We start from the raw sequence: 12,590 nt of genomic DNA on the forward strand, positions 1-12,590 counted from the left end.
GGGACACCCCGGGTTGCAGGAAACATATTTTGATCTGAGTGGGAATATATGGCAGGAGTGGAGAACAGATAAATTCAAGAGATATTGGAAGAAGATATTTAATTCTCAAACTGACAAAGAGAAGAATTAGGATTGGGAGAAGAATGATGAATTTGTTCTGAATGTTTTGAGTTATAGGACTACGTGAACATTCACTCAACTGTACGCTGAGTATTTGTAAGCACCACTGTATATATGTTATACGATAACAAAAATTTTTTTTGATAACAAAAAAATTAAAAAAATAAAATAGAACACCATCAAGTTTTCAATAAGACAATAAAAATCTGTGGAGCATCAGGCCTCACAGGTGGACAGTGATGGTAGAGTTGGGGAGCAGATGTGCAGCATTAATCCATACAGTCTACTGCTGGAAGCCATGTGGCTTAGTTCCTAAGTACCACTTGGAACATTCATCCCAGTGTGAATCAACACAGTGTAGTTCCTGCCCTGTTAGGTCTTACTGATTTATATAGTCCCAGTGTCAGTGGGGAATTCTAAATTTTCCATGTAAAATATTATATGAGGAGAAGATATTCCATAAATATCTGTTAATAACCTGGTAACACGTGACGGGTGGAGCCTACAAATGCTTGAACAGTTGAGAGGTTGTAGGGAACACTGGCAAATTTCTCTAAGGGAATGGGAATTAAGCCAGACTCTAAAAGATTAGGAACAGATGCAGGGGTTACAAAGTATGGCCTATACAGGTATTTGATTTGATTTCTTTGGGTGTGAATAGCACAGTCTTTCAGGAGGCAATGTGACTAGAAGTATTTCTGGACAGCCAGATTTCTTGCAACATGGTTTGTGAATATGTGCCAGTTCCCTAGGCTTCTGAGTGTGGGAGAGTCCCTGTGATGGAGTGCACCATAAACAGAAGATCAGAAGAATCTAAGTGAATTATTAGCTTGCACACGTGGTTTGGGCCCAAATCACACAGTGCTATGAATACCATACTGAGCATATTCTGCAGGCAATGTTTTTTTTTTTTTTTTTTTACTTATTTATTTATTCCTAGAGACACACACACACACACACAGAAAGAGAGAGAGAAACAGAGAGAGAGACAGGCAGAGGGAGAAGCAGGCTCCATGCAGGGAGCCCGACGTGGGACTCGATCCCAGTTCCACTCGATCCCGGTTCCCCAGGATCACACCCCGGTGTGCAGGCAGTGCTAAACCGCTGCGCCACTGGGGCTGCCCTCTGCAGGCAATGTTAAATGAGACCTTGCCATTCGTATTTTGGTAATGTGGGCCAATTGTGTGACTAGCATTAATAATAATACATGCTGTAAGCAGCTTCTGGTTCTTTCAATGTGATGCCAAGCATCTGGACTTTTGAAAGTGGATTTCTGACTGCTTTCTTTCAGTTGCCATCTGAACTCTTGCTATTCTGCAGATACAGCTTCTGTTTAGATAAGCAAAGGAGGGAAGCTTATATAAAGTAGGTCAAAAATTTTGTTACGACTCATAAATCTTAGACAAATGCTGAAAGAATTAGCAAATAAAGCTATAGATGCCAACAGGAGCAATTTCAGTGGTGTTTCTTATGGAAATAAAGTTATTTGATGCTGATAATCATTCTGCAAGGTTTTGCTGTCTTGAGGAACAGCTGTCATGCAGTGAAATTACTGATTTAATTAGTAATGTAATTTTACGCTACTCAGAAGTGTAGATAAGACAGTTCTTTGACGCTAGTCTAAGGTATCAACCTTATCAGGGGCCAGTCATCCCCAATGTTGAATAACTATAATTTATGCATACATGTATATTGAGAGATTCTTGAGATATTTAATAAATTGTTACACTGAACATCAGTATGCAGAAGTTGTCCTAAGAGCTCCTTTGACTTTATAAGACAAACCTTCCATGCTTCATTATCTGTGCCTTAAAAAACTTGACTATAATTTTTATTATTAGCATAACCTTTAGTAGAAATGAATTCCAGTATAGCCTTATTTTTTATTTGATAGAATTGTTAAGGGTAGTGGTATAAAAATAGAAATTCTATTGCAAAAAGTTAGATATATGATGGATTTTAGCAGAAACAGAGAGCCCTTAAAAATATAAAGACTAGAGATGTGAATTCATGGTTTTAAGGATATATATATAGATAAAGAAATAGCTATAAACTTGTGGGTAAATATATTCATGCATCTGTTGCCTAGCTGTCTTCTGAGAGGACTTAGAAGCAATGACAGACCAGTAGCTATGAGCATACCCAGCACTGAGATCTAAGTTTGCAAATATATCATTCTCCACTAAAAGGAACCAGGGATCCTTTGAGAAATTTTGAGAATTCCAAGGCTGGAGCAAAGAAAATGCAAGATGAGTCTGGAACACATTCTTATGACAGAAATTAAAGAATTACACAAAGAATCATAGAGTCATGTCAAAAGAACAAGTGAGTCCTCTTGAAGAGGTGTACAATGGCAAAATCAGGGAAAATTGAAACATCAAAACAAAAAATGACAGTCATGGATTATAACTCACTGAATGGAATAAGAACTTATAGGTCTAGATAGATACATAGGAAAAAGGTAGATAGAAATAAAAGAAGAAAAAGTTCTGCCTTACAGAAGCCAACTAATAAATGAAGATTGAATAATGGAATTAGACAATCATCATTTGGCAACCATCATAATAGGAATTGATTTGGGCAAGTATCATCAAGAGATGTAAACCTAGTAGGTGAAAATTTTAGGAGGAATAAGATATTTAATATCAGTATCAGAGAATATCCCCATAGGTGCTGATTAATTTCAAACAGAAAAATAACAATTTTACAAAGGAGAAACATTGTGAAAGTCACCACTTTAATCAAGTGATCAAAATTAACAGTAACAGGACAAGTGGACATCTTGTGTTCCTGATATCCTGTTTCTATATAAAATAAAAATTCACAGTAGTGGCAGCAATTATTTCAAATCTTTACACCAACAAAATATTTGGGTGGGGATTTGGTTTTGCTTCTTGGTTTTGAATAAACTCTGATTTTGTTCTAAGAGTTTTTAAGCTTATTTTAATTTTTATTTTTTAAAGATTTATTTATTTGAGAGAGAGCGAGCAGAGGAAGGGGCAGAGAGAGAGGGAAATGGAGAGAATCCCAAGCAGACTCCCTGCTGAAAGTAACCCAATGAGGGGCTTGATCCCATGACCCTGAGATCATGATCTCAGCCAAAACCAAAAGTGAGATGCTCAACTGACTGAGCCACCCAGGCACTCCTAAGCTTATTTTTATTATGACTATCAACTTAGAGATTTTATTCAGTTATATTTGCATAAAGTAAATAGTCTAGAATTCAGATGTCCTCTAAAACACTTTCTAAAGTATAGTTCTCAAGCATGATAAGGTAACAGTTGCGTATGTAGTCAGTTATTATTTTAAAAAGAAACTCTCCTCATATATGAGCATTTCCTAAATGTTCACCTTTTTAAAAAATTAGACAATAAGACAAAAATCGAACAAAAATCATATTTCCTTTTTTCTTCTCTGCTAGTTAAGAAGCAGTATATTTCGGTGCTCTACTGCTCTAGCTACATTTAGTTAGGTAAATGTACATTTTTCTATCATTATATGTCAAGATCTTTTATCTTCATTTTATGGAAGTGAATATAGTATATTCAATAATGAAAGAAATTTGCTCTCTTATATCATTTACTGACCTATAGAATGTACTTAATTGACCATATATATGCAAATATTTATTATGCTATAAAAGTATCAGAATCTACACCACTGTGTTAGTCCGAGATTGTATAAGACTTTGGAAGAGAAGGTGGGGACTATTTTATTTTAAAATGCTTCAAACTATGTATATTGCCTACAGGTTACATGTAATGAATCATTTTGATAATAACATTAGCTTCATCTGATTTTTAAGTAGATAATGACAGGTCTTAGTATAGTAATATGTAAAGAGAAACATACCTCATGTAGACAAATGAAAGCTGGAGTCGTAGATAAATCAACACACCGCTCATCTTGGATATTAATTGTGGGTGCTATAGCATAAATGGGGTCCTCTTGATCTTTTTCATCTTTCTCCTCTTCCTCTTCTTGTTCTGTGTCTGTTGTACTGTCTTCCATTTTTCACAATTCTAAAATAAAATGATACCATATCCAGCTTTAGGGAATCTTCAACTATAAAGTAAAATTAGTAGAAAATAATAAAAGCAAGCAAAAGTCAACTGGATTAAGCTATTCTCCAATGAAATTTCAGATCAGTAAACTTAGCTATAAATTATTATAAAGTCTCCTTTGTTATAAAGATATTCTCCATTGTTACACTCAATAATTCTTATTTATGTATTTATTTATTTACTCATTTATTTGACAGAGAGAGAAAGAGCACACATAAGCAGGGGGAACAGCAGGCATGGGGAGAGGGAGAAGCAGGCTCTCCAAAGAACAGGGAGCCCAATGTGGAGCTCGATTCCAGGATTCTGGGATCATGACCGGATCCTGATATATACATCATACAATATACATGACCAAAGGCAGACACTTAACTGATTGAGCCACCCAGATGACCCAATAACCCTAATTTTAAAAAGTAAGCTATTGTTGCATTAATTGGAAAAAAGTGATGTAACTAGAATGTAAGCTCCATGAGAGTAGAAACCTAATTTTGTTTACTGAGCAGTATAGTTATCTTCAATTACTATTTATTGATTGGGTAAATAAATATAACTTTCACTCTTAAAATATAACACAAAATTAATTCAAAAATTTGGGGGGAAACTAAAAATCAACACCCTATGGTGGTGAACACTGCCTGAGGCATGCACCTGTGCACCAGCCCGATTGCTTAATTGCTCCATACCTGTATTCCTGCTATGACCACAGCTCAGGCCTATGCTTGTATGTACTGCCTTGCCCCTCGCCTATATCTGCTGCCCATGTACATGCTTAGTTATCCTATCAGACTTCACTTATAAAACATAAGCTCAAGAATAAAATTAAGGATATCAAGATGGTGACTAGCATTAAACCAAGCTCAAGCCCTTCTGAGAGCAGGTCCTTGTATGACTGCACAAGTCACGTAGCCAGCCTATGTACTGCCCATTGATTTGCTCACATATTCAAGTGGATCCAGAGCAATCTCTAAAAGGACCTGTCTTGGCCTGCAAGGTCTCTTCTGGCCCATTTTGGTGGCATTGGGATAGTTGCTCTTCTAAGAGAGCTAGTAAGAAGACTCCATTGCATTTTTTTTAATGCCAATTTAATCATTTGCTCTTTGATTTCTGACACATGTGAATCTGCACTTAACAGAAGAGTATACTTGCACTTTTCTCTTGCCAGAGAAGATAACTCCAACTGTCATAAATTTAAGGTCCAGATCTTCTGTTGAACATGTATCATCTCTCACGTCTATCTCATCAGATTAGCTGCTCCTTGATGATGGGAATCCTCATTCTTTTAATAGGGAACGCGTGATCTGTAATATGAATCTGGAAGGCACGGTAGGCTCTGGTTCCTAAATTTATTAGTCAGGTGGCCATAGTCATGCCATTTATTCATTAAGTTTCTTTCTTCCTCTCTAAAATGGGAGTCACAGCAACTAATTTTTGTTTCATAAAAAATATACACAAATTAAATATGATAATACCTGTGGACTTTCGGCTTCCATTCTGCTATCTCTAATTTTCTACCACAGACATAAATTATACATACACTTGTTTTCCAATTCTTGCTACAAAAATACTTCATAGGTGGTAGCATTCACTTCCATTAGAAGGCACTAAATGTCTGATTGTCTTTCTTTTTCTTTGTTTTTTTTTCTCTTTTTTTGTCTTTTTTCTTTTTTTTTTTTCTTTCGCTTCATTTGGTTGTCTTTCTTTTTGTGATAGTAATAGCTACTGAGATCGTTTGGATTCCCACTCCTTTAATACATGTATATTTTTTTCAGTGCCATAAAGCAGTGTTTTATGTGGGGTAGCTGGGTGGCTCAGTGGGTTAAGCGTCTGCCTACATCTCAGGTCACTATCCCAGGGTCCTGGGATTGAGCCCCACATCAGGCTCCTTGTTCTACAGGGAGCCTGCTTCTCTCTCTCTCTCTCTCTCCCTCTGCCGCTACCCCTGCTTGTGCTCTTGTTCTCTGTGTCAAATAAATATATAAAATCTTTAAAAATATATAATAAAATAAAAGAATCTGTTGTTATTAAGGCATCATAATACTTCAATTTTACCAATTACATGTTTGTTGTTTAAATCTTTAAGGAGCTAAAAAAGGTTTGATTACATATCTACATTTGTTTGTGTTTATACGCTAAAATATGTAGGTTCAACCATTTCATGGGTGAAAAATGTTAATGACTATCCCAGCAAAATATATCCTTCAGAACATTAGATCATACCTGTTAATTTTAGCTTTTCCTTTAAGAAATATTTCAAATATAAACAAAAATAACAGAATGGTATAGTCAATCCTCCAGTGTCCATCAACTAGCTTCAACAAATAATAATTCATGAACAATTTTGTTTTATCTAAACCTTTCTACTTACTCCTCCGCTCTCCATATAATTTTGAAGCAAAACCCAGACATGGAGATTTAATAATATACCCTAAAGAACTCTATAATACTGTACAGAGATAACCCTCATGTCATTGCACACCTGCACAACACTCCTTTATGTGGCTATGCCACAGGCTACTCAATCCCCAAATTATAAACATGTGGAATGTTTCCAGTTTTCTGCTATCACAGTTTTGCAAAGTATAGTACATATATTTCTTTAAAAATACTTTTTCAAGGCTCTTGGAATTTTTATAATCAGGATGACATTAACTTTCAAAACTTAATTTCAGGCAATCTTCTCAAAGCCCTGCACTTTACCTAGGGCACTGCACTTGCCCAGTGCAGCTTACCTAGGCAACAAAAGAAGGTCACTATGCTGAATTTGTACAAATTCCTCAGTCTGGGGAAGTTTTCAGTCTGTATTATCATGAAAACATTTCAAATACTTTAAATCAGGTAAAACATTATCCAGAGGGAAGCAACAAAAAGACACTATAACAGAGTTCTGATAGATATTATCAGACAAACTTTGACCTTTAGAAAAGAAAGGGAGAGTGAGTAGGAAAGTTAGAAAACACAATTGGACAAATACAAAAGTCTCAAGTGAATGTAAACCTAGAACACTAACTAATCTAAATAACGGGTTGAAAAGGGCTTAAATAGATAGCAAAATTTAACAGATTAAACACATATTCAAGGATTCATTAATGTGAGATTGCAAAGCCTATTAATATCACCATGCTGCAGGTAATATGATTGACAGCTATAAATAAAAAAAATAGAATAAAATATAGTTTCAATCTACATGATATAAACAAGGAAATATTTATAAAACATCTAAATTCCTAGTGTAGGAGGAACAACACAGCTATCAAGTATAGTCATTCTAGAGATGTGTATTTCCATGATACCTAAATCAAGTAAGCAAATATATACTGAGTTGCTTTATGAAGAGCAATAATTTACAAAGAGCCAAGCAATTTACAATATAAAGAGAAATCAAGGCAGGGAATAACTAGCTTTATATCATACAATGTAAGGTAAAATAAACCTAAATAAAAAGCAATGTTGTCCTACCAACATTGAGATAAGCCTTTAAAAGCAGCATGTAGCCTGGAATTTAGATTTTAATCTATAGGAATTGGAAGCCATTACTTTTTTGCTTTGTTTTTTGTTTTGGTTTTGGTTTTGGTTTTGGTTTGGTTTGGTTTTTTGGATTGAGGAGTTATCTGAGCTTGTAAAGGTGTTAGTGACAATGAAAGGAATGTTTTGGAAAGGGTGTGAATTCGAAGGCAAGGAGACAATTTAGTGGTTGTGAATCAGATCCCTCTGCTAGGGACAGGAGATAGATTCTTTGGTGAGCAAAACCAGACCAGGTGTCTGGCCTCAGGGGTGCTCACAGACTGGTAAGCAAGATAGAAATTAATCAGAGAATTACAGAGATAAATGTAAAAATAAATATAACTGAAACAGGTGCTATGAAAGCATGGACCACAGGCAGGGTTACCATGCACTGCACATTTCCAGTAAGCACAATTCCCACGGCAAATGCTGCAATGCAGCAGCTTGATGAGAATGTTAGAAACTGAGAACCTGAGCAGAGGCAGTACTGTGAGTCAGTACTCCATGCTGTAGGAGTCCAAAGAAGAGAGGACATGGTTTTATGAGGCTTTCTAGAAGGGAGAGGACATGTACTGAGGTTTAACACAGAAAAGCAAAAGGCTAGTGAAGGAGAAAGGCAGGTAAATATGAGCTTTAGTCCTATTCCATAAGAACACTGAGCGTCTCTATTATTCACACTTTGTCTCAGGCTTAAAAGATAAAGCCAAAATAGGAAGCTTCACAAAGAATAATGAAGCAATAAACATTGCAGAGTATGCCTTGTGTTGTAAGACAAACCACTACTTCCTCTTCTCTAGAGCCAAAGAAGTGATCATCATTTTGTGTTTTGATTTTGTACTCTTAAGGAAATTTTTCTTGACAGTTACAAGGAGCACATGCAAAAACCAAATAGTCCACGCACCAGAGAATGGGGCAGAATACACAAATGATGGTGATTTTTTTGAAGATAAAGGGCCATGCTTGCTTCAAGAAATATGTGGCAGGAAACCACGCTGCCTGATATTACTTGCCACCAAACTAGCACAAGTTTTGCTCATCTTAGAATAGCAGGGTATGATGTAAAGTAAAAAATGATATAGTCCTACACTGAACCTGAGCATTCTTTATCATAAGTTAGCTCCTCTCTCTGCCCTGGAAACATGATCACATGCTCCCTCCCCCAGCAGCCCATTGCTATAGGTGAGTTATGAGACTATGTCTCCAGTTAACTCAGAGTTGGACTTGTTGGACGAAGGGAAACATTTGGGACAATTATTTTGTTTGCTTGTTTCAGTTTCCTGTACTTACCAAAAAAATATGTCAAAATGAGGTTACAAAAATTGTGGTAAATATAGAGTTATATGACAAGTGTCTTTTGGTCCTGTCAGTGTATCTCTGATTATATGCATATTCTTTTTTAGAGATGAGATTAAAAGTCAACATTGAAAGCCCTTCCTAAAAGGCCCCTGGTCCACATATCACTGGCTCAGAATATTGGGCACTGGATCCCACATGCAACCTATAGTTATCTCAGATCCACTTCATCCAACAACATCATCACCTGATAACTACCAACTCCAGAGCCCTAAATGCAACAGATACAATCACTGCATTTATTCATGTGTAGATCTTTAATTAATGTACGATTACATAATACCCATTGTTATTATACAAAGACACGGTTAGGGGTTAGAGTTGAAACATTTTTTTAAAGATATGAATGCAGACTTCAGGTCCTGTTTTTAAGAAGTGGGGGTAGATAAGCTTTGTCATTCAAAGACCTAACAAATCAAACCACAACTTCTTTCTGTTCCTAAAAAAACAAGGAAAGAAAGAAAAGAAAAAAAAAACACTCTCAAAAAAAAATAAAAGAAACCTGCAAAAAAAAAAAAAAAAAACCCAATCTGGGACAAAAAAAAAATAAAACCACTGCAGTTCAGTAAGTACAGATAAAATTTGCCTCATAACTGAAGTGTTAAAGTAAAACTGTGGGTTAAAAACATACCTACCTACATACATACATACATACATAGACATAAAAGAAAACTCTTGAGAGGAAGCTCCAAGTGCATATCTAGCCTTTAAAGTAAATGTTCACAGTATTAGTTAAATCTTAAAAATAAATAAATAAATAAATCTTAAATTATATGCATGTGTAACTAATGTTCACTGCCCATGATCGCAGAGAACCAGTGTTCTCGGATAAGCTCCCTCCTTGGGAGGAAGGAAGCTAAGAGAGCTCTAGTCCTTCTCCCAATTCATTTCACTGTCCTTTTGCCTCCCTTTGCATGCTACCCGACAACCCCAAACACAGACCCAAGGAAAGTTATTCACCTTCTCTTTAAAACTAATTCTTTTTCCTTTTCCTCAGAAACCCACACCGTCAAAATAAGCTCCATATTACTCATTTCTGAGTGGGTATAACATATAGGGTCATGATGGGAAGGACCATCCACGTGAAAGACTTCAGAGAATCAGACATGATTCTCGTCTCTAACATAGGCTCCTGGTTGTGCTCATGAGCAGCTGGGAACTCCTGCCCAGTGGTGGTTCACCTGTGCACTTAGTAATAACAACACATAGATAGCCCTTCACAGTTTAAACAGAGTTTCCTTCATATGATTTCATTTTATTCTTGTAACAGCCATGTTCATAACTATTATTATCTCTATTACAGACAAGGAAATGGAAGGTCAGAGAATATAAGTGATGTGCCCAGGATCACACAGCAATAAGTGGGCAGTACTTATTCTAATTCACGTCCACTGGCTCCAAATCCCTTACCCTTATGTACCATCTAAGGACTCTTGCCATGGCCTTGATAAAGCCATTTGAGCTTAGCCTCCAGTAACGGAAAGCAGAATCAAGGATATAGCAGGCTAAAGGAATTTGACTTCTGTCATGGCAAAGGTGCAAAGCTACAACCCCTTTAGCAAAGAGCAGGCCAATACAATGTAAATCAATTAAAGACAACTTAATTCTTGTAGAGCAGTGATTATTAGGCAGTGCTGGAGGTGGTTAGACTGAGCTGTGCAAAACAATGGGCTATAGAACTTGTTGCTATAGTTACAAACCAAAGGAAAGCTTTTGCACGCAAAGTGTGGCAAGAAACACTGGTCTCACATCCGCAATAATTTACAGTCATTCTGCAAGTCCAGTCAGGCTTCAGAAATTCAAAGGATGCCTGAGAGGCCCTATCAGTTCCCCTGATGGTTACCAAATAATTTGTAGTGAGCAGAAACAGTTCCAAATCCTGTGGGAGGTTTGGAACGCTCAAGTAGGTCTGAAGCTGTCTTCCAGAAGGTCTGTGAAGCAGAGACTCTATATGTTTGCGTGCAATCTAGAATCTTCACATTGCAGGCCATTCCTTACTTTTGCTACAAAAATGTGCATGTTTTTCAAATTCTACTGTTAACTTTGCTTAAATTTTAAAAAACATACTTGAAAGCACATTCATAACATTACAATGCTAGTTTAAATGTCCTGTCAAATTAGGCCATTGCCTTGCAAACCTGCTTTTCAATTTACTCCTTTCCTCTTCCCCATATGCTACTCAGTAGGAACTGTGATTCTAGATTGGTCTGGCTTCTTAGCAAAGAACTTCATGAAGCTATTGCTGCTTCCCATCTGCAACAGCCCCCGATCTCCCTTATTTCTCCCATTATTTCATCTAAGCCTGGGATTAGTGGCTTTAACTTAGTCTACCAGCATGACAGTATGGGGTAATGGAAATGAATACTTTGAAGTTCCATTCAGGCTTGAATCTCATTGCTCCCCTTCCTGTGTGACCTTGGACAAGATATTCAACCTCTAAGTGGCTATCTTCTCAACTGCAAGATGATTTAAGGGTTGTTATGAAGATTAAATGGAACAAAATCTCAGCCCAGCCCCAGCATGTAGTCTTCAATAAATGTTAGCTCCCTCCCACCACGGTCTGGTTCTTTTGCTTTCATGTGTAATATGCCTTAAATGATTTTGACAGGGATCAAATAAACAGATGTCAGCCTGTGACTGGATCAAATAATTTAGGAATCTCTAGATTGGGTCTTCTCTAGCATGAATTTGTCCCAGAATATTTCCTTAGGATTTCGTGTGAGAGTCTTGGTAAGCCTAACCTTCAACGCTCACTATCAGATGTTTTAATCTAGGAACAGAAAGACTCTGGAGGATATTGGGTGCTGCGAAATATTTGTATTTGCAAAGTATTTGGGTCCTTGAAAGAATATGTGTCAACTCTTAGGGCAGGGCCAGCTTTAGACAATAAGTAGGCAAAGTTCCTTATGCCATGGCTAGAAATTTCATAGCCTCCTCTTTTCATTGCATAACTACTTCCTGTTCTCAGGCTTCCCCTGGCCCTACACAGATCTCCACTTCGGTCTTCCTTCCCTTGGGCAGCATCCCTTACTCAATTTCTTTCCTTCCTCTAAAAGTAAAAGGTTCTTACATTCATTATAGGGTTAGAAGAATATTTACCAAGCCAATTTTCCTACTTTACATTGGAAGAGGAAGTTAAAAAACAAAACAAAACAAAACAAAACAAAAAAACCCACCCATAACCTCTCTCTGAGCCAGGGACAAGGAGAGTTGGCATGGGCCCCTGTGGCATTCTGTCTGCCCAGGACAAGGTTCAGGAAACGAAATCGTGGAACCTCAGAGAGAGGATGTGCCTCTTCTCCCAGGAGAGAGGTGGGGCAAGTGGCAAGGCTCCATACCATCACCGATCCTACCCTTGCATTCAATGAAGCAGTAGGCAGGGAAGGCCCAAGATGTTTCAAAGTGACATGGGAGACACACTGAGGTAGAGATGACAGTGCTACCTCCCAGGCGCCCTTGACGTTGTGATGAAAGACACAGCTTCAGGAAGCTCTGTGCCCCACGCAACTGAGAGAACCAGATAGGAATGCAGAATTCTCAGAAGGTGCCAAC

At 37.3% G+C, this 12,590-nt stretch overlaps 1 protein-coding gene across 7 annotated transcripts in view; it reads right to left on the bottom strand.

Moving 5' to 3' along the window:
* CCDC146 (coiled-coil domain containing 146) overlaps positions 1-12,590 on the bottom strand; it is a 118,544-nt gene that overhangs the window by 95,259 nt on the left and 10,695 nt on the right. For 6 of the 7 annotated variants that reach the window (XM_077863918.1, XM_077863919.1, XM_077863921.1 and 3 more), the window contains one exon: positions 3,973-4,142. In XM_077863918.1, coding sequence (XP_077720044.1) covers positions 3,973-4,131 — 159 coding nt within the window. In that variant the 5' untranslated portion in view covers positions 4,132-4,142. Of the gene's footprint in view, positions 1-3,972; positions 4,143-12,590 lie in introns of those variants that run through there. The other variant, XM_077863923.1, reaches the window with a different exon arrangement.

Source organism: Canis aureus, chromosome 21, assembly GCF_053574225.1.
Source record: "Canis aureus isolate CA01 chromosome 21, VMU_Caureus_v.1.0, whole genome shotgun sequence".
Taxonomy (NCBI): Eukaryota; Metazoa; Chordata; class Mammalia; order Carnivora; family Canidae; genus Canis; species Canis aureus.